At 40.8% G+C, this 21,211-nt stretch overlaps 1 protein-coding gene and 1 long non-coding RNA gene across 3 annotated transcripts in view; one reads left to right on the forward strand and one right to left on the reverse strand.

The window, feature by feature from the left end:
• Window positions 1-620: 620 nt before the first annotated feature.
• Window positions 621-15,121, reverse strand: sc5d (sterol-C5-desaturase). The gene is made up of 5 exons (XM_003222806.4): window positions 14,978-15,121; window positions 13,319-13,536; window positions 9,463-9,595; window positions 9,160-9,260; window positions 621-4,918 (listed from the first exon to the last, which is right to left on the reverse strand). Exons 2-5 carry the CDS (start codon window positions 13,526-13,528, stop codon window positions 4,481-4,483), a joined length of 882 nt encoding a protein of 293 aa, XP_003222854.1. The 5' UTR covers window positions 13,529-13,536; window positions 14,978-15,121; the 3' UTR covers window positions 621-4,480.
• Window positions 15,122-15,441: 320 nt separating this feature from the next.
• Window positions 15,442-21,211, forward strand: part of LOC103279298 (uncharacterized) — an 84,410-nt gene continuing 78,640 nt past the window's right edge. For both annotated transcript variants that reach the window (XR_001730473.2, XR_001730474.2), the window contains exons 1-2: window positions 15,442-15,558; window positions 17,902-17,968. This is a non-coding gene — a long non-coding RNA (uncharacterized LOC103279298). The remainder of the gene's footprint in view (window positions 15,559-17,901; window positions 17,969-21,211) is intronic.

Consider the following 21,211-nt stretch of genomic DNA (forward strand, 5'->3'; position numbering starts at 1 on the left):
CAAGTGATGCTTGTGACCTGACTAACAACACTTGCTGAAATTTTATCTTTTTACATAACCATTAAAAGCACAGGAATTATTCCAGTTCTCAATCTGGCAACCTTAAAGGTAATTCTGAAATCAGAAAGGACCAAAGCAGTTAAGCGAGTCCTGAAAAGTCTTCGCTGTGAATCCATCAGCCTGACACAATATATTACAGTAGAGTCTCACTTATCCAACGTTCTGGATTATCCAACGCATTTTTGTAGTCAATGTTTTCAATATATCGTGATATTTTGGTGCTAAATTCATAAATACAGTCATTACTACATAGCATTACTGTGTACTGAGCTACTTTTTCTGTCAAATTTGTTGTATAACATGATGTTTTGGTGTTTCATTTGTAAAATCCTAACCTAATTTGATGTTTAATAGGCTTTTCCTTAATCTCTCCTTATTATCCAACATATTCGCTTATCCAACATTCTGCCGGCCCGTTTATGTTGGATAAGCAAAACTCTACTGTATTTGAGGGTCCTGCAAATATACTGTTTCATTGCCATAGTCCCTTGAATACCTTTCCCAAAAAATGCTGCACTTACTTGTGATTATTCAAATCTCTCCAGAAACCACTTCTCCAAAAGTTTCTATTTTGTTTTAATTATCAGCAAAAATTTCCCCACATTAGTATGAACGATAGGCAAAGAGATCAATCCATATCCACAATACATTTGGAAATAAGATTCGTTTAACAAAGAAGAGCACGCAAAACTGTCTTTCTCCGTTTCATAAAGTTTGAATACCTGACAAATCAAACAGTCAGACAAGATGGCCCAGATGCTTAGGACCAAATCCTTTCGGCAAACGCCTTCCTTTGGCACAAACACATTTCTGAAATTCCTCCATATGAAGAAAAATGAGATCCTTTCATTGGGTTCCTCTTGATCCTTGTCCTACTTGCTCCAAAGCAATGCAACAGACAGTTCTATGGCAAGAATTAAAATTATGGCACCAGCAATTCCTTTCATTGGTTCCTCTGAGTCAGACACAATCTATGGGTGTGTAGCTTCAGCTCTGAAGAATAGGAGCATTTAAAAAGGTAAATGAAAGAATCCAAAGATATACATCTTATGGATCTGCCGCTAGTGAGCTCCTTGATATCCATCTCTAGAGGTTTGGGAATGCAGTATTTCCATACCATGAATGGCTGTAATGGGAGATAGAAATGGAAAAATTCTCAATTCTGGACATGTTGGATAGAGAAGGATCCCGTTAGGTCTTGGCCAGTAAGCTAGGCAAAGTTACTCATTGTGATTTTGTGTTACGAGTAAAAATGAAGTGAAAAGCTGGCAGTCAACACTTGGAAGATTCCAAATTCAGTCTTCTATTGGGTTCCCCATAAGGACATAAATGGAAGATGGAACTACATAGCAGCCATACATATTCTGGAAGTTTGTACAGGCAACAAAGTGTGTACTGTGAAGGTACTTTTGCAAGCTAGTCTATCCACCCAATTCTTGACAACACATTTCCATCTGCAAACTTGAGCAACTCCGGTTGCTCCTGACACACACAAAAAAACCCAAAACTTGAGAATCAACTTCTCAATGAAGTCCAGTCTCCGGTGAAATATTTGTTTGTAGCAGCCGTATATAATCAGTATTGGAGACCTTATGTACTTTTCCCGAACAGGAAAGATGATGATGTAAAGGAAAAATCTTTTACAATATCTGGAGGGAATGGTATCTATGGTTTCATTCATCTCCAGGAATTTGTTAGGTCCCTTCAGGCAATTCTATAATGTGCCAGAAATTGGGATAGAAGCATGTTGGAGGACCTAGCACATTCCTAGAGAGCTGCTTTGGGATTTTATAGGTCCTCCAGGGCAACTTTATGGTAACTCCTGGAAGAAATTACTCTGCTGTTATTCAGTTTCCTGTTTCCATGCTAAGTTCAGGAAAATATTTCCTAAGGGTCATGCTGAGCTTTCTGTGCAATTAATCTGTACTTTGCAGAGGTTGCCCAAGCCAAGGACCTAAGTGACATTATAGTAACCATCCCTGACACACACACATATAAGTTTCAGAACTCTCTCCAGAATTATTATGCATGGAGTGCCCTGTTGCCTGCCTTTGCTCTCGTGAAATTACCACGAAGAGTAATAACACAGTTCCAGATGTAATAGAACCCAATCTGGCTCTATACTGTAGAATTAATGCAGTTCTGCACCACTTCAAATGCAATGGCTCAATGGACTCCTGGGATTTGTAGTTTGGTGAGATACAAGCACTATTTGGTAGAGAAGGGTGAAATCCTTGCAAAACAGTAATTCTCAACCTGTGGGTCCTGAGATGTTTTGGCCTACAACTCCCAGAAATCCCAGCCAGTTTACCAGCTATTAGGATTTCTAGGAATTGAAGACCAAAACATCTTGGGATCCACAGGTCGAGAACTAATGTTGTAAAACTACAACTCCCATGACTCCAAAGCACTGAATGGGTCCAAACTGTATCAACTCTACCATTTTTAGATGAACTCATACCTACCTTCTAGTTTGTATTTTTTTAAAAACACATAGTTTTCTAAGACAAGAACACACCCTTCTGTCTCATTGACTGCAGTTAATTTTGTAAGAGCACATAACATTAATCGCAGTTACGCTTTCATCTCCTGAAAACATTTTTTAAAAGACAGCTTCCGCAGCCTGCTTGCGTGAACAGCCTTCAGAAGACATAATTATCAAACAGAAACTCTTTTTTGCATTGCCTCCCAGAACTCGATGAAATGCATTTGTCTTTATCAAAGCAGTAAGAGCCCTGCAGAGCGGATGTTTGGCTGTTTCAATTAAGTTTTTCGGTGTTTCGAGGCTTCAAAGTGACACAAGCAGAAGGGAGACAAAGCGAAAAGCTTGAGAAAATCTGTTGGGATGTTCCTACGAAGGTCCTACTGAAATAAATGCGCTGATAGATTTGACCGAGCAAATAGGGCAGAGCATAAAGCAGTGGTGTTGACTCTACCAAGAGACCTTACTTATGTGTTGTCCAAGGCTTTCATATCCAGGATCACAGGGTTGTTGTGTGTTTTTCGGGCCATATGGTCATTTTCCAGAAGCATTCTCTCCTGACGTTTTGCCCACATCTATGGCAGGCATCCTCAGTGGTTGTGAGGTATATGGAGAAACTACGGAAGGAAGGTTTATATATCTGTGGAAGTAAGAACTCTTGTCTGTTGGAGGCCAGTGTGAATTTTGTAATTAATCACCTCAATTAGCATTAAATGGCCTTGAACATTGAACAGAATCTGGCTACCAGTATTAAAAAAAACTCCAACATCAAAACAGTAAATAAGGAGCAACACTCTAAAAACAGAAGAATTCCAGACATGAATCAATCAGGGGCAGCTAACAACTCTGGACAAAGGTTTTCCCCAGGCCAGGAGGTGAAGCTGAGAAGGCCATTTAATGCTAATAGAGGTGATTATTTATGACATTCACACTGGCCTCCAACAGATAAGAGTTCTTTTCCCCACTCAGGGTCTTCCACAGATACATAAACCTTCCTTGCTTAGTTTCTCCATATACCTCACAACCTCTGAGGATGCCTGCCACAGATGTGGGCAAAACGTCAGGAGAGAATGTTTCTGGAACATGGACATATAGCCCGAAAAACACACAACAACCCAGACCCTACTTATGTTTTTTCAACTTAAATCACCAACAACTCAAACAGAGCTCAGAAGCGTTATCTTGTGGAGCACAACCCACAGAAAAATGGCTGTTTTGGGTCACAAAAACTCTTATAATCCTCGGCTAGGCTGCCTTGGTTGAAATACAGATATTTCAAAAGGCAATATCGGAACTTCCAGCAAGATCCTGAATGTACTATGGAAGCATCTCAAAAAATTATCTGTGGTTCCTATCCTTTACTTCTGTATTTCCACTCTTGGGCAAAATACCCAACGTGTGTGCATTCTAACACATTGGTGACACAATAGTCACCAAACAATTAAAAATCCGTACAATATGTGCCCCACATAAAACTATAATTCCTTAAAAGAACAATTGGGGATCAGGCAACCCATCCAATAAAGGCAACAAGTGTGCTTCAGCCAATGCATATCCTGCAAAGAATATACAAATGGACACTTGGCTCCAGTTCTATCATCCGACCTTCCTCTTAGTATAGTCCACTAACTTCACAACAGTAACTTTTTCTGGAATTATGAATGAACTACTGTTAAGCATGGAGTCCCAGCACTGGCATTGATTATACAATGAATCTGAACGTTAGCATTACGCAATTTCATTCCAATGGACGTCAGATTTCATTTCCAACGTATCAAGCGAGAAACACTGTTGAAATTAACACACTATGCAGAAATACATCTGTTTTTGTTTCCCCAAGGCTGGTCCTCATTTGAGATCATCTTCGTTTCATCATCAGCTGATGCTACAAGGAGAGAGGAATGCTATTCATATGCCTTTCCGTCTTGGAAGAGGAGGCTATTTATCTTTACTCGTGTCTCCTGCCATCTTCTCCTCCCTCGAATGATTCGATTCGCTCTCTTTCAGCTTTTTCAAGGTGTCGAGGGGCCCTTTGCCCTCAAAGGCGGAAGGGTTTTTGTACGAGCCTCCGATCCGGTCCCAGAGTGTGAAGTACTGGCCGTAATTGTAATCGAAGTACAAGTGGTGGTCGGTGTGGTGGGCCGAGCCGTTGATGACCTCCTTCAGCAAGGAAGGGACGCGATAGTTGCCATCGTGGATGGAGATGGTCCAGATGTTGACGACGATGTAGAGGCCCAAGTAGGTCACTTTGTGCAGAGGGAAGAAGAAGGGGTAGATGTGGTACGGGGTGCTTTGGAGGAAGCCGTCCACGGGGTGGAAAGCGTGGCTGGCGAACGGAGATGGCACCTTCCAAGCGTGATGAGGTTTGTGGAAACGCTACGGGGAAAGAAAAGAAGTTAAACTCAGTTTCACATGGTTGCCTTCCACTGAATCCATGGCCAGAGAATTCATGGATACAGAGGATTCCCCCAGGCAGGAAGCAGCCAGGCTTTGAAGCTGCAAGGCCATTCAATGTTAATCAAGGTGGCCTATTTATTTATTTATTTACTTACTTACTTACTTACTTACAGTATTTATATTCTGCCCTTCTCACCCCAAAGGGGACTCAGGGCGGATCACATACACAGTAGAGTCTCACTTATCCAAGCTAAACGGGCCGGCAGAAGCTTGGATAAGCGAATATCTTGGATAATAAGGAGGGATTAAGGAAAAGCCTATTAAACATCAAATTAGGTTATGATTTTACAAATTAAGCAACAAAACATCCTGTTATACAACAAATTTGACAGAAAAAGTAGTTCAACACGCAGTAATGTTATAATTACTGTATTCACGAATTTAGCACCAAAATATCACAATATATTGAAAACATTGACTACAAAAATGGCTTGGATAAGCGAGGCTTGGATAAGTGAGACTCTACTGTATATATATATATATATCTATATATATAAAAGAGTGATGGCATCACGGCGATGGACAAAACAACAAATCTACAGCTCCCCCAAACTCTAAAATTGGCAACGCAATCCATCATCCCCGCCTCCAGTAAGATACAACATAATCAAACAAAAAACACAATCACAACACCAAAAAAACACAACAGGCAATCTGCGCACGCGCAGAAACACAGTCCTCCCAACTCTTTCCGCGCGCGCGCACACACACAGAACCGTTCCCCTCCCTCCCTCTCTTGCACCTCCTCCACCGCCGAAGCCAGGGACTCTGCAGGAGAAGGCACATCTCCGCCTCACGAGGCTGAGCTCCCCATCCTCGAATCGGGAGTTCTACTCCAAAACACCCGGAGGGCCTAAGCCGACCCTTCCCTGCCCTCACCTCTCGCCTGGAAAACAAAAAGGTCCCTCCCTCGGGACCTTCCTGGTTTTTGGCGCCAACACTGTCATTGCCGCGCCAGGCACTTCTGGGAAAGCGAGTCCTGCCTCTCTCCCTCTGTGTGGAGGGGCAGCCTTTCCCACCCCTTTCTCTTCCTCTCGGGCCTGCAGCGGCGGACGAGCACCACTTTGCCCGCCTTCCTGGCCCGGTTCCCCTCCTCCTCCTCGCCGCTGCTCAGGCCTCCTCCTGTCCTCCGCGGGAAGAACATGGAGGCCGGCATCGGGAAGCGCGGAGGCGGGGAGGAAGGAAGCCGCGACGCCCCAGGCCTGCGCCTCCACTGGAGCCCGCTCTTGCCTGGCCTACAACCCACCACCACACCGGCGCCACCTCCGGTAGGAGGGGAAGGGCCGGGATTGAGGGGCAAAGGGGAAGGGCAGACCTCACCCCGCCACGCCTCCCGCCTGGCCCCTGAGCACGTACAGAGCGCCTTCTCCTCTTCTCTTATTTACCCTTTTCCAGGGCCCGGGGGATGGCGCAAACGCCTTCCTTGCAAAATTATAAATATACAGTAGAATCTCACTTATCCAACATAAACATCCCAGCACAACATTGCATAACTGAATATGTTGGATAATAAGAACGGATTCAGGAAATCCCAATTAAACATCAAATTAGGGAATCATTATACAAATTAACCACCAAAACATCATGTTATACAACAAATTTGACAGAAAAAGTATCACAATTTAAAACACTGAATACACAAAAATTGACTACTAAAACGCAGACTACATTGGATAATCCAGAACATTGCATTACCAAATGTTGGATAACTGAGATTCTACTGTAAGATGAAATAATTACTGTGGTGCAGTAATACACAACAATATAATCTCTACAATCACAACACTAAATAAACAACACCACTCTGAAAACGGGAATTCCAGACAGGAAACAATCAGGGCCAGCTAACACCTCCCAACAAAGTATTCCCATCGCCAAAGTCTGGCAAATCCTCTGTTTTCTGAGGGTCACAGACAGTAGAAGCACATAAAATATCACACACAACACCACTCTGAAAACAAGGAAATTCCAGAGAGGAAACAATCACGGCCAGCTAACACCTCCCAACAAAAAATTCACTCAGGGAGGAAACAGCCAGGCTTTAAAGCTACAAGGTCATTACATGCTAATCATTTTTCCTAATTGCAGCATTCATACTTCCCTCCAACAGACAAAAACAATCAAAAATATTGTATATTCACAACCTTTCGAAAATAATACCCCTGATGGTGCAGCGTGTTAAAGCGCTGAGCTGCTAAACTTCTGGACCGAAAGGTTGCAGGTTTGAATTCGAGGAACAGACAGAGCCCCCACTGTTAGCCCCAACTTCTCCCAACCCTAAAGTTCAAAAACATTCAAATGAGAGTAGATGAATAGGTACCACTCCAGCGGAAAGGTTACGGTACTCCATGCAGTCATACCACATGACCTTGGAGGAGTCTACGGACAACGCCAGCTCTTCAAGCTTACAAATAGAGATAACCACTAACCCCCAAAGTCGGACACGACTGGACTTAATGTCAGGGGAAAACGTTTACTCTTTACCTTAACTACCACCAATTCCTCAATACTTTATTTCCCATACCACCAGACTTCGCCACAGCAACGCGTGGCCGGGCACAGCTAGTATATATATATATGAGTGATGGAATCCTGGCGACCGCCAAAACAACAAAACTAAACACCCCACAAACTCGAAAATTGACAACACAACCCATCATCCACGCCTCTAGGTTGATACAACAAAAAGAAAAGAAAAATAAAGTCCAAATTAGAGGGAGAGGAATAATTGTTTTTATCCAATTGCTGCCAGTTAGAAGGCTAAGCTCCGCCCACTTGGTCTCCTAGCAACCCACTCACCCAGGGGACAGGCAGAGTTAGGCCTCACTTAGGCCTCTTCCACACCGCCTATAAAATACAGATTATCAGATTTTAACTGGATTACATGGCAGTGTAGACTCAAGGCCCTACCACACAGCTATATAACCCATATAATCTTATATTATCTGCTTTAACTGGATTATCTGGACTCCACACCTTTACCCTTTACCTTAACGACCACCAATTCCTCAATACTTTATTTGCTATACCACCATACTTTGCCACAGCAACGCGTGGCCGGGCACAGCTAGTTACACATATAGGCAAACATTCAATGCCTTAACATAGAACAAAGACAACGACAAATGCGGGGCTCCGAGCTGGCCTCGAACTCATGATCTCTTGGTCAGAGTGATTTGTTGCAGCTGGCTGCAGCTGGTTGCTCAACAGCCTGCACCACAGCCCGGGCCAATTGCAACATTCACACTTGCCTCAAGCAGACAAAGAGTTCTTAAACCACTCTGGACAACGTTCCACACGTACAGTAGAGTCTCACTTATCCAAGCTAAACGGGCCGGCAAAACCTTGGATAAGCGAATATCTTGGATAATAAGGAGGAATTAAGGAAAAGCCTATTAAACATCAAATTAGGTTATGATTTTACAAATTAAGCACCAAAACATCACATTATACAACAAATTTGAGAGAAAAAGTAGTTCAATACGCAGTAATGTTATGTTATAATTACTGTATTTACGAATTTAGCACCAAAATATCACAATATATTGAAAACATTGACTACAAAAATGGCTTGGATAAGCGAGGCTTGGATAAGTGAGACTCTACTGTATATAAACCCCACTTGCCTAGTTTCCAACAGACCACACAACCTCTGAGGATGCCTGCCATAGATGTGGGCGAAACGTCAGGAGAGAATGCTACTGGAACATGGCCACACAGCCTGGAAAACTCACAACAACTCAAACATATATTTGTTTTACATAGTGGTCGGGGCTCTTTAGTTTTACGCACTGGCATGACTGCATGGAGCACCATTACCTTCCCGCTGGAGCAGTACCTATTGATTTACTCACATTTGCATGTTTTTGAACTGTTACGTTGGCAGAAGCTGGGGCTAACAGCGGGCGCTCACTTTGCTCCCCAGATTCGATCTGCTGACCTTTTGGTCAGCAAGTTCAGCAGCTCAGTGGATTAACCCACTGCGCCACCGAGTATTAGTTCCCATCAAACTAAAACTTTGCTTCCATCTGACTCCTAAACCTTCTCACTCATTTCAAATATTTGTTATCTGTACGCATGGAGTGTCACACATACATTGGGTCAAACCAGTTTGGGTCAAACCAGTTTTTAAAGATGCTCTACTACTTTCTAATGCATACCTTATAGAAAAATTTATGATGGAGGAACCGATGAATCCAATAAATGCACATATCAGTGAAGAAGAGAAAGGACAACATGCTAGAAACAACACCAAACCAACCTAAGGAAATGGAAAAAAAAAACCCAATCAGAATATGAGCAAGGAAACAGGTTGTTATTCAGTCCCTAAAATTCATTTAGAAATGGTTAACTTATTTATGGTGACCTGCATCCGTCTTGACTAATATCAATCCTTTAGTAATTTATTCACTATCCAAGATGGTCAACTTTGCTGCATTTTCTGGGAGTGCATACTTCCTTACCATACGGAGAGTCTTCAATGTTATCGTAGAGCTTGCTGTAGCCTCTGACTTCAGCGAAGAAGATGGCAACGGTGGGGATGCTGATCCACGGCAGGGATTTGAGCGTGTGCGTTATCTCCCGCTGCACCTGGTTCTGGATACAAAGGCAGACACTTTGAAAAACCCTCTGCTGCTTCATTATAGAGCAAATACATGTGTTCAAAGTGGGCATTATCTCAGTTGTCTTCCAACTACACTGCCAGCATGTGACGTAATATTATAGGTAATATATAGATACGGTGTTTAAGATAAGAGCGGCATCATGAAAACTCCATCCGTAGCTCTGTTTTGCTTATTACACAATCCTATCTTGAAAGTGTGGCTGAGAGTGTGTGACTTGCTGAAGGCCACCCAACAGATTTGCATGGAGAAGTGAAGATTCAAACACTGTTCTCCTAGAATCATAGTCCAGATTTCAGACTGCTGATAGTGGAGCGGGAGCTATTGCCTTGACATATGTATTGTTTATATTTTATGTTGATACGTTTTGATACTATTGGCTTTTATGTTGATACTATCAGCATAATATATGTATTGTTTATGTTTTATGTTGATCCATTTTGATACTACAGTAAAGTCTCACTTATCCAAGCCTCGCTTATCCAAGTTTCTGGATTATCCAAGCCATTTTTGTAGTCAATGTTTTCAATATATTGTGATATTTTGGTGCTACATTCGTAAATACAGTAATTACAACATAACATTACTGCGTATTGAACTACTTTTTCTGTCAAATTTGTTTTATAACATGATGTTTTGGTGCTTAATTTGTAAAATCATAACCTAATTTGATGTTTAATAGGCTTTTCCTTAATCCCTCCTTATTATCCAAGATATTCGCTTATCCAAGCTTCTGCCGGCCCGTTTAGCTTGGATAAGTGAGACTCTACTGTATGTATTGTTTATATTTTATGTTGATACGTTTTGATACTATTGGCTTTTATGTTGATACTATCAGCATAATATATGTATTGTTTATGTTTCATGTTGATCCATTTTGATACTATTGGCTTTTATGTTGATACTATTGGTGTGATATATGTATTGTTTATATTTTTCTAGCTTGGGGACCAAGCAGTGTCCGGGTTATTTGAAAAAGGCATTGTTTTTTGATGTTAGGTAATATTAGTTCAGTAATTTGTAACGCTTTGCTTTTGTATTTTATGAATGCTCCCATTACAAAATGCGTAAGAATGTGGGGTAACTACAGTTCCCAAAATCGTGGGTCAGTCCTCCCCAAACTCCACCAGTATTCACAGCTGGCCATCATTGAGCGGACACCCCTGCCACATACACACTTTCATTTTTATTACGGGTATAGATATAGATGTTGACTCGGACTTGGATCAGGTTGCATGCAAGAAGGAACTTTGGTTCTGAATCAGGAGTGAACTCTGAGGATTGAACTTAGGACCTTTTTTATTTGCACATGAATTTTAGCTTTGAACTGTTATCAACTCGAGCCGTTAGGAGAGGCAGATAACAAATGACATGTGTTGTTGTTGTTGTTGTTGTTGAAGTCCTAGTGGAACTATATCAGGGACATGTATCATGATAATAAAGGTGTTATCAGTGAATCTCAGGTGTAGGAAGGGCTTGTTTTTGAAAATAAAACCAGCTGATGGATGCATTGGATTACTACAATATGCTCATGTTGATCTCATCTATATATATAAAAGAGTGATGGCATCAGGGCAGCGGACAAAACAACAAAACTACTGGCACCTCAACCTCGAAATTTGACAACACAACCCATCATCCACGGCTCTAGGTTGATACAACAAAAAGAAAAGAAAAATAAAGTCCTAATTAGAGGGAAAGGAATAATTGTTTTTATCCAATTGCTGCCAGTTAGAGGGCTAAGCTCCGCCCACTTGGTCTCCTAGTAACCTACTCAGTCCAGGGGACAGGCACAGTTAGGCCTCAGGCCTCTTCCACACTGCCTATAAGATACAGATTATCTGATTTTAACTTGATTATATGGCAGTGTAGACTCAAGGCCCTTCCACATAGCTATATTACCCATTTAGAATCTTATATTATCTGCTTTGAACTGGATTATCTTGAGTCCACACTGCCAGATAATTCACTTCAGTGTACATTTTATACAGCTGTGTAGAAGGGGCAGTTCTAGGCAGATAATATAAGATTACAAATATACAGTACAGTCTCACTAATCCAACATAAACGGTGTCCTCTACCCTCACCACTTTCACAGTACACAAACAACCAAATGCATACTAAACATAAAGACAAACATACAACAGACATTCAATACCACCACTACCTCAACAATTTCTCACCAACACCACCAGACAACGCCACAGCAACGCATGGACGGGCACAGCTAGTGTTTACTGATTTCCAAACCTTAGTCCTTCGGATGTTTGGGACTTCAGCTCCAAAACTGCTGGGAGTTGGTCCCAATTTTACTAGCTACTGCTCTAGTTAAAGAAAATTCTTCTTTTTGATGAATTCCAGGTAATTTTGTGGGTGATGATGATGATTGTATTTATTACCTGCCTCTCCTTTGGCTTGAGGCGGGGCACACACATACATCCATAAAATCACATATTAAAACATATTTTAAATGCAAACAATCAAAGCATATATTAAAACATACACAGATTAAAACACCTGAGACAAACTCTCTCCCCAGGAAGATCAGATTAGCCCCTACCCTGTCCACTCTCTGCAAAGACGTAAAGACGTGGATGTTTCAACACACATTTGAACAATAGGTCAGTTGTAATTTATCACTGCCCAGTCTTATTGTTTACTACCTTGATCTCCAGCACTTTACTCCCACTCCTGATTTTACTGCCTGCATTTTGCACATGCCTGCCCTCCCTTGTAATATTAATAGCCCCACCTTTCGGTTTGATACCCGCTGATATAATTTTTTTGATGTTTGATTTTATTGCTTAAGTGTTTTAATCACGTTTTTATTGTGTTTGAACTTTATTTGATTTTATTTCTGGGAGGCTTCTCTCATGTCCCCGTATGGAGCTGGAGCTGAGAGAGGGAGCTCACCCGTGCTCTCCCCGGGTTGGATTCAAACCTGGCAGCCTTCAGGTCAGCAATCCAACCTTTAAGTCACAAGGATTTAACCCACTTCACCACCGGGGGCTCCACACATCTATATATATAAAAGGGTAATGAAATTTCGGCCTAGGACAAAACAACAAAACTACACATCCCAGAAACACTAAACTTGCCAGCACAACCCCTCATCCATGCCTCTACGTTCATACAACAAAAATAAAATAAAAATAAAATCCTAATTAGAGGGAGAGGAATAATTGTTTTTATCCAATTGCTGCCAGTTAGAAGGCTAAGCTCTGCCCACTTGGTCTCCTAGCAACCCACTCAGCTCAGGGGACAGGCAGAGTTAGGCCTCACTTAGGCCTCTTCCACACCGCCTATAAAATACAGATTATCTTATTTTAACTGGATTATATGGCAGTGTAGACTCAAGGTCCTTCCACACCGCTATATAACCCATTTATAATGGACTTAATGTCAGCGGAAAACCTTTACCCTTTACCTTAACTACCACCAATTCCTCAATACTTTATTTCCCATACCACCATACTTCGCCACAGCAACGCGTGGCCGGGCACAGCTAGTAATAATAATTATTTATTTATAACCCGCCTCCATCTCCCCGAAGGGACTCGGAATGGTTCACCTAGGGACCAGGCCCAAAAATCAACAATAAAAGCAGAACACAGTAACAACATATACAATTAAAACAACAATTAAAAAGCTTCATAGAATAAATCAGCGGGTAAAGAAAGAGAGCTGTCCAGCTTACCTCCAGAAACTGTGGATGTTTCTTAAGCTCGTGATCAAATATGAAATAGTAGCTCAGGCTGCCAAACAGCAGATAAATGACCAGCGCCCCGAGGTTTGTGACGACAAAGAGGCTGAGCAGCTGCCGAAGGGGGTCATCTTCTGTCCACGTCACGGGGAAAACGTATGGCGTCAAAACCAAGTTGTCGGCCCAGGCCAGGACCAGGTCCATCGTTGCTCCTGCAAAAGGTCAAGGAAGGAAGGAGACACAATCGATCAATTCATGAAGTATAAGAACCACAAAAGGTCCGTGAGAACCCTTGAGGCAACCTCCTACCACCTTGTAATTTTCTGAGATTCACTGAAAACATCTTTATTATCATGATACATCTTCCTGATATAGTTCCACTAGGACTTTAACAACAACAACAACAACATTTTTCTAGTCAATAGTTTCAATTCATCATGATATTTTGGTGCTAAATTCGTAAATACAGTAATTACTACATAGCATTACTGCGTATTGAACTACTTTTTCTGCCAAATTTGTTGTATAACCTGATGCTTTGGTGCTTAATTTGTAAAATCATAACCTAATTTGATGTTTAATAGGCTTTTCCTTAATGTCTCCTTATTATCCAAGATATTCGCTTATCCAAGGTTCTGCCGGCCTGTTTAGTTTGGATAAGTGAGACTCTACTTTAAATATATATATATATATATATACACACACACACACACATACACACACACACACACACACACATATACATACAGGTGTGTGTGTATGTATATATATATATATAATACACACACACACCAAAATATTTAATAATAATAAATTATGTTATATTATTACAGTAGTCTCTCACTTATCCAACACTCGCTTATCCAACGTTCTGGATTATCCAAAGCATTTTTGTAATCAATATTTTCAATATATCGTGATATTTTGGTGCTACATTCGTAAATACAATAATTACTACGAATTGAACTTTACTACGAATTGAACTACTTTTTCTGCCAAATTTGTTGTCTAACATGATGTTTTGGTGCTTCATTTGTAAAATCATAACCTAATTTGATGTTTAAAAGGCTTTTCCTTAATGCGTCCTTATTATCCAACATATTCGCTTATCCAACATTCTGCCGGCCCGTTTATATTGGATAAGTGAGACTCTACTGTATTATTAATATAATAAATGATAAAATTATGTTTCAAAAATGCCTTTTAACCCTGCTTCTACCCTGATGGGTAATAAATATGTTAATATAATAATAATAATAATAATAATAATAATAATAATAAATGATAAAATTATGTTTCAAAAATGCCTTTTAACCCCTCCTTCTACCCTGATGGGTAATAAATATGTTAATATAATAATAATAATAATAATAATAATAATAATAATAATAAATGATAAAATTATGTTTCAAAAATGCCTTTTAACCCCTCCTTCTACCCTGATGGGTAATAAATATGTTAATATAATAATAATAATAATAATAACAATAATAATAAATGATAAAATTATGTTTCAAAAATGCCATTTAACCCCTCTTTCTACCCTGATGGGTAATAAATATGTTAATATAATAATAAATGATAAATTTATGTTTCAAAAATGCCTTTTAACCGCTACTTCTACCCTGATGGTTAATAAACAAGCCTCCTTACCTGGGCACAGGTGTGCCAACCTCCTAATCCAAAAACACAAGGCTGCCCACTCAGCCTTTGACGCAGGTAACGAGGACGAGGGGGCGTGGCTCCTGCGAGGCCACGCCCACCACGGCCTCAACCAATGGCTGGACAGGAACGAGCAGCCGCGTGGGTGGGGAGGGGAGGCGCGTGAGCCGGCGAGCGAGTCGCGCGACGCTGGCCTGTTGCGTGACGACAGAGGCGCGAGCCTGGAAGCGCGCCACCGGATTGGACAGAGAGCCTTAAAGAGGCGGGAGCGGAGAAGGAAAGGGGCGGGGCGAGGGAGAAAAGCGGAGGGCCTGTCAGAATGTGGGCGGGTCGAAGAGGTAAAGGGGGCGTGGCACGGAGATTTTACGTCAGCACGCTTTACACTCCCCTCAGGGAATTAAGACTTCATTTCCCAGAATTCCTCACCATTGGTGTAGCTGACTGAGACTTCTGGGAGTTGAAGTCCTAAAAAATAAATAAACCTGAAGTAGATTACCGTATGGGTGACTGAACCACTTTGGGGAGGAAGGAAGGAACAATAAAGGGAAGAAAAGGAAAGCGAAAGGCGGAATGTAAGGAAGACACAAATATCATAATATTATAGCATAATATAATATATGCAGGCATGGGCCAACTTGGGCCCTCCCTCCAGGTGTTTTGGACTCCAACTCCCACCATTCCTCACAGTCTCAGGCCCCTTCCTTTTATTTCTTTCTTTATTTAATCATTTATTACATCATTTCTACCCCGCCCTTCTCACCCCTCAGGGGACTCAGGGCGGCTTACAACATGAACATATACATCAAAACAATTTATATCATGTTTAAAAATCCATTTAAATTAAAAACTTACATTAAAATTGAGAGCTTACATTAAAAACCTACATATAAATTTTCGACCAATGATACTTTCCTGCCAGAGCAGTACCTATTGATCCACTCGCATTTGCATGTTTTCGAACTGCTAGGTTGGCAGAAGCTGGGGCTAACAGCAGGAGCTCACCCCGCTTCCCAGATTTGAACTGCTGACCTTTCGGTCAGCAAGTTCAGCAGCTCAGCTGTTTAACCCACTGCGCCACCGGAGGCTCCAATATGTCTTATAGTATAGTGCAGGGGTCCCCAAACTAAGGCCCGGGGGGCGGATGCGGCCCTCCAAGGTCATTTACCTGGCCCCCGCCCTCAGTTTTATAATATAATATTTTTATATCAGTTTTAATATAATATATTGTATATTCATATCATATTGATAATAAGCTTATGTTATACAATATAATACTAATAGTAATACCATATAATAATATTAATGATATGGTATATATTACATATTATATAATAGTATAGTGGTATAGTTCAATATAGTAATATATAATGCTAATATTGTGCTATGCTAATAATATAATATATTGTATGTACATACAGCTGCTCTGAGTCCCCTTCGGGGTGAGAAGGGTGGGATATAAATGTAGTAAATAAATGCAGTAAATAAATAATTAATTTTAGACTTAGGCTCGGCCAAAGTCTGACATGACTTGAAGGCACACAACAACAACAACAACAATCCTAATTAACTTGACTATCTCATTGGCCAGTAGCAGGCCCACACTTTCCATTGAAATCCTAATAGGTTTATGTTGGTTAAAATTGTTTTCATTTTTAAATATTGTATTCTTTCATTGTTGTTGTTGCACTACAATAAGACATGGGCAGTATGCATAGGGATTTGTTTGTATTTTTTTTCAAATGATAATTCGGCCCCTGAAGGATTGTGGACTGACTCTCTGCTTTAAAAGTTTGGGGGCCCCTGGTATAGTGTATATATTGGATAATAGCTTCTGCCAACCTAGAAGTTCGAAAACATTCAAATGTGAGTAGATCAATAGGTACCGCTCCGGCGGGTAGGTAACGGTGCTCCATGCAGTCATGCCAGTGGCCACGTGACCTTGGAGGTGTCTACGGACAACGCCGGCTCTTCGGCATAGAAATGAGGTGAGCACCGATCTCTAAAGTTGGAAACGACTAGTCTTAATGTCAGGGGAAAACCTTTACCTTATAATTAACCACCAGCTGCAATAAATCTTATCAGTTGAAAAGTTGGCAATTCAAAGCCCAGTTCATTGCCCAAATAGCATATCGAAAACAGCGGTAAGTAGATAAATAGGTACCGCTTAAGTGGGGAGGTGTTTTTATGGCACCATAAAGGAAATACTGGAAAAATGACGGCGATCAAAAAGGGAGGAAGTCTGTGAATAGAGGATGGAGCGACAGCACATACACACACACACCCCGCCCCAACATGGCCAAAATTGAGCACAACCTCCAGTATGCCAAAGATGGGAAATGTCTATATACCTCTATCTGTTGTCTGTGCTGTCTGTGTCTGTGAGAAGGGTGGAATATAAATGCCATAAATAAATGACTAAATTATATATATAAATAATTATATAATACATCTTATAATATAGTATGTATATATAAGTATTATATATGCTATAATTCTATATATATATATATATATATATATATATATATATATATATATATATACACACACACACACTATATTATACTTTTGCTGACTATAAATTGATGTATTATTTGGATTTTTAAAATACTCCTGCAATAAATTTATCAGATAGGTGAATAATTGTATTGTGTATATGGCTTCCTTGTGCAAATGAGGTAAAACATACCAAACACAATGTCTCTTTAATGGCAGAATCATCATGATGGAAGCTACTGAAGCAGCAAAAGGTTGCCCGTTCGTTATGCCTCGTGACATCAAATGGCAGTAGCACTAATTGCCCAAGCTGTGCTCAGTTCTTTCAGAGTTGGAGCTGAGACACCGGTGTACATTTATCTGTGCTTAGAAGACAATTTAATGTGCCTAACCGTGTCTCCCAACTTTCTTTATTGTAGGTTACGAAAGAATCAACTTCCTCTTAGGTTTGTGAGGATACTGGCCCCATGAATATGCAGAAAACAGGTATTTTCCCAATGAGAAATTAAAGCTGCAATTTTATACATACTTACCTAGATATAGCCCCAGTCAATCTCAGTTGGGGATTAATTCTGAACGGCCCCGTAACGGATTACTATGTAAATATCTGTAGGAAAGATTGGCCGCCACAGTGGCTGAGCGAAACACCTGGAGTAATCATGTTCCTTCAGCCAGACTAAATGACATGAAACTATATAAATTCAAAACACTGGGTGGAAAATTATTGCATTTTGCAGCACCGGCTAATTGGCATCCAGCTTAGTGTGTAAAAAAATGTGTTTCCTGTTATTTATGTTTTAGGATAGGATTAAGTGGGTAATCGCCAGCTGGAGGCATCAGCTATTTATTTTATTTTATTTTTTTGCAATACTTGGTGGGATAAAATGGAGCTCCTCCCATATTGCGGTAGCTATTAGGCCAAATGTGGTCAATTTTCCGGCATGATACGGGTCCCTATATTATTTCCCCAGCAGGGATAATAAGCAGCCTTGGCAAGCAACACAAATGGGTGAAATACCACTGGAAAAATAAGTACCAACTCCTTTCCCAGCATCACTGCTCTGAACACGTTTGAGTTATGATCATATGGTTATTTTATGTAGTGGATGGCATGGCCCTATCTACACTGCGATTATAATTCAGATTGAACTGGATTATATGGCAGTGTAGGCCAGGCATGGGGCAACTTTGGCCCTCCAGGTGTTTCAAAGCATCTGAAGGAGGGTCGAACTTTGCCCATGCCTGGTGTAATCTCATTTCATCCAGTTCAGCGCCGTTTAATCTGCATTATATGGCAGTGTAAAAAGAGCCCAAGCCACTCGGCGGTTTTTAGTTTAGGTTTTATTCTATTTTTTAGTCCATGGAGCCCCTGAAGGGTTCTAGGGCCTAAAGGTGGTCCCTAAACCTGCCCAAGTTGCTAATCCCTGACTTTGTTGTGTGCCTTCTGGTCATTTCTGACTAACATTGATCCTAAGATGACTCTATCATGCAGTTTTATTGGTGAGATTTTATTCAAGGGGGAGTGCGTTTACCTTTGAGGCTGAGAGAGTGTGACTGCCCAAGATCAGCCCACTGGTTTTCATGGTGAAGCACGGATTTGAATGCTGGTCTCCAGAGTTGTAGTCCAATGCTGTTGCACTGCGATGGCTCCTTCTCGACCCCTGGCGTAGAGGACCTGAAAAGCTTGACCCTGGGATATGTTGGCTTTTAATTGAAAATGTGTTGTGCCAGTTTTGTAGTGTGTACTGATAAGATATTCATCAAGTGTTTGCTTGGTATCATTTTGCACCCGTAAAGATAGAAAGGGCGGAATGACATGCTCATGTGTCATTCCGTTAATCGAAGCTGCATCTCCGTCTTTCACGTCACAGGCTAAAAAGCAGGCGCCGTGCACAATTTCATCCCTGTTCGTTCCTTCCTTTTTGATTTCCTGTTTGTTCCGTTTTTTATTTGCACCGCACAAATTAATCATACTAATTTTAGATCAAAGAGGGATGAGTCAGTGTGGGAGTTTCTAGAGAGGCATTGAAAGGGAGAAAATGGGAAGGCGGTTGATGTCTGTTTGGTTGACTTGGAGGATTAGAGTCTCCCTTGATACTATTTGGGGGATCCAGGTGCCCCTTTTAGAAATGCATCTGGTGGCTAGGGAGATATTTTTTAATGTATTTAAATAATGTTTTTTAAACTCTGTATTGCTTTCAATGTGTAAGCGTGTTTGTGTCCCAGGAAGAAATAGAAGGCAGGATATAAATGATGATGGTAATAATAATGATGACGACGATGACGATAATAATATTAGGACCTGGGAGAACTAAGTTTGAAATTGACAAGGCACACATGTCCATGTCTCTTTTTCAAAGTTGTGACAGCAATGATGTATTAAGGTTGGTGCCCCTGATTTCCTTGGAAAAAAGATGGAACACAAATATAATAATAAATAAAGAACAACACTCTGAAAACAGGGGAATTCCAGACATGAAACAATCAGGGCCAGCTAAGACCTCCCAACAAAGGATTCCCCCAGCTAGGAATCAGCTAGGCCTTGAAGCTGCAAGGCTATCAAATGGTAATCAAAGTGATTAATTATAACATTCACACTTGCTTCCAATGGACCAAGAGTTCTTTCTCCCATCCTGGATCTTCCTTAGATATATGAACCTCCCTTGCCTAGTGTCCCACAGACTTCACAACCTCTGAGGATGCCTGCCATAGATGTGGGCAAAACGTCAGGAGAGAATGCTTCTGGAACATGGCCATACAGCCTGGAAAACTCACAGCAACACAAATATAATAATATTTTGGGGAAAAAGTTTGGGAAAAGGCAGGAATTTTGGTCTTTTTGACAAAAGCTGCATTGACACTTCCATACAGGTGCAGTTTGACAATGTGTTATATGGTCAGTGTATACCTATATACTGCAGTTATGGGTCTACACTGACTGTATAAAGTATTACAGTAGAGTCTCACTTATCCAACACTCGTTTATCCAACGTTCTGGATTATTCAACGCATTTTTGTAGTCAATGTTTTCAATATATCGTGATATTTTGGTGCTAAATTCGTAAATACAGTAATTACTACATAGCATTACTGTGTATTGAACTACTTTTTCTGTCAAATTTGTTGTCTAACATGATGTTTAGGTGCTTAATTTGTAAAATCATAACCTAATTTGATGTTTAATAGGCTTTTCCTTAATATCTCCTTATTATCCAACATATTCGCTTATCCAACGTTCTGCTGGCCCGTTTACGTTGGATAAGTGAGACTCTACTGTATATGGCAGTGTAGATCCAGCCAAAATCTCAAGATATTATTCAGAGAGCAAATTCAGTAGATGTCTCCCAGTATTGTTCTGGAAAGGAATGTTCTCCCTAACCAGTTGTAATATTCAGACTTCGTGTTAATTTCCATTTCTGAAATGAAAACGATTTCTTTTACTCAATTCCTGAGACCAGGGAGGGTTTGATGTTTGATGTTCCCTTCAAGTCACTACGCCAAACCATTTTGCCTCTCCTTCTGCTCTCTCCATCTGTTTAGTACTCTTTCTTTCAAATATTCATCTTGCTGTTTAAGGGCATCATTCAGTCAGGGCTCTGTCAGTCACATTGTAATTATTTGGAGAGGAAAAAGAGATTACTCTTATCATCAGGTGCAGTGCAGGGACTTTGTTGGTTTGCATAGCAGGCAGGTGTGTGCGAATCTTCCCACCCGTGCCAAGGTAATCTC

The sequence above is a fragment of the Anolis carolinensis genome, unplaced genomic scaffold (genome assembly GCF_035594765.1).
Source record: "Anolis carolinensis isolate JA03-04 unplaced genomic scaffold, rAnoCar3.1.pri scaffold_8, whole genome shotgun sequence".
In the NCBI taxonomy this organism is placed as follows: Eukaryota; Metazoa; Chordata; class Lepidosauria; order Squamata; family Dactyloidae; genus Anolis; species Anolis carolinensis.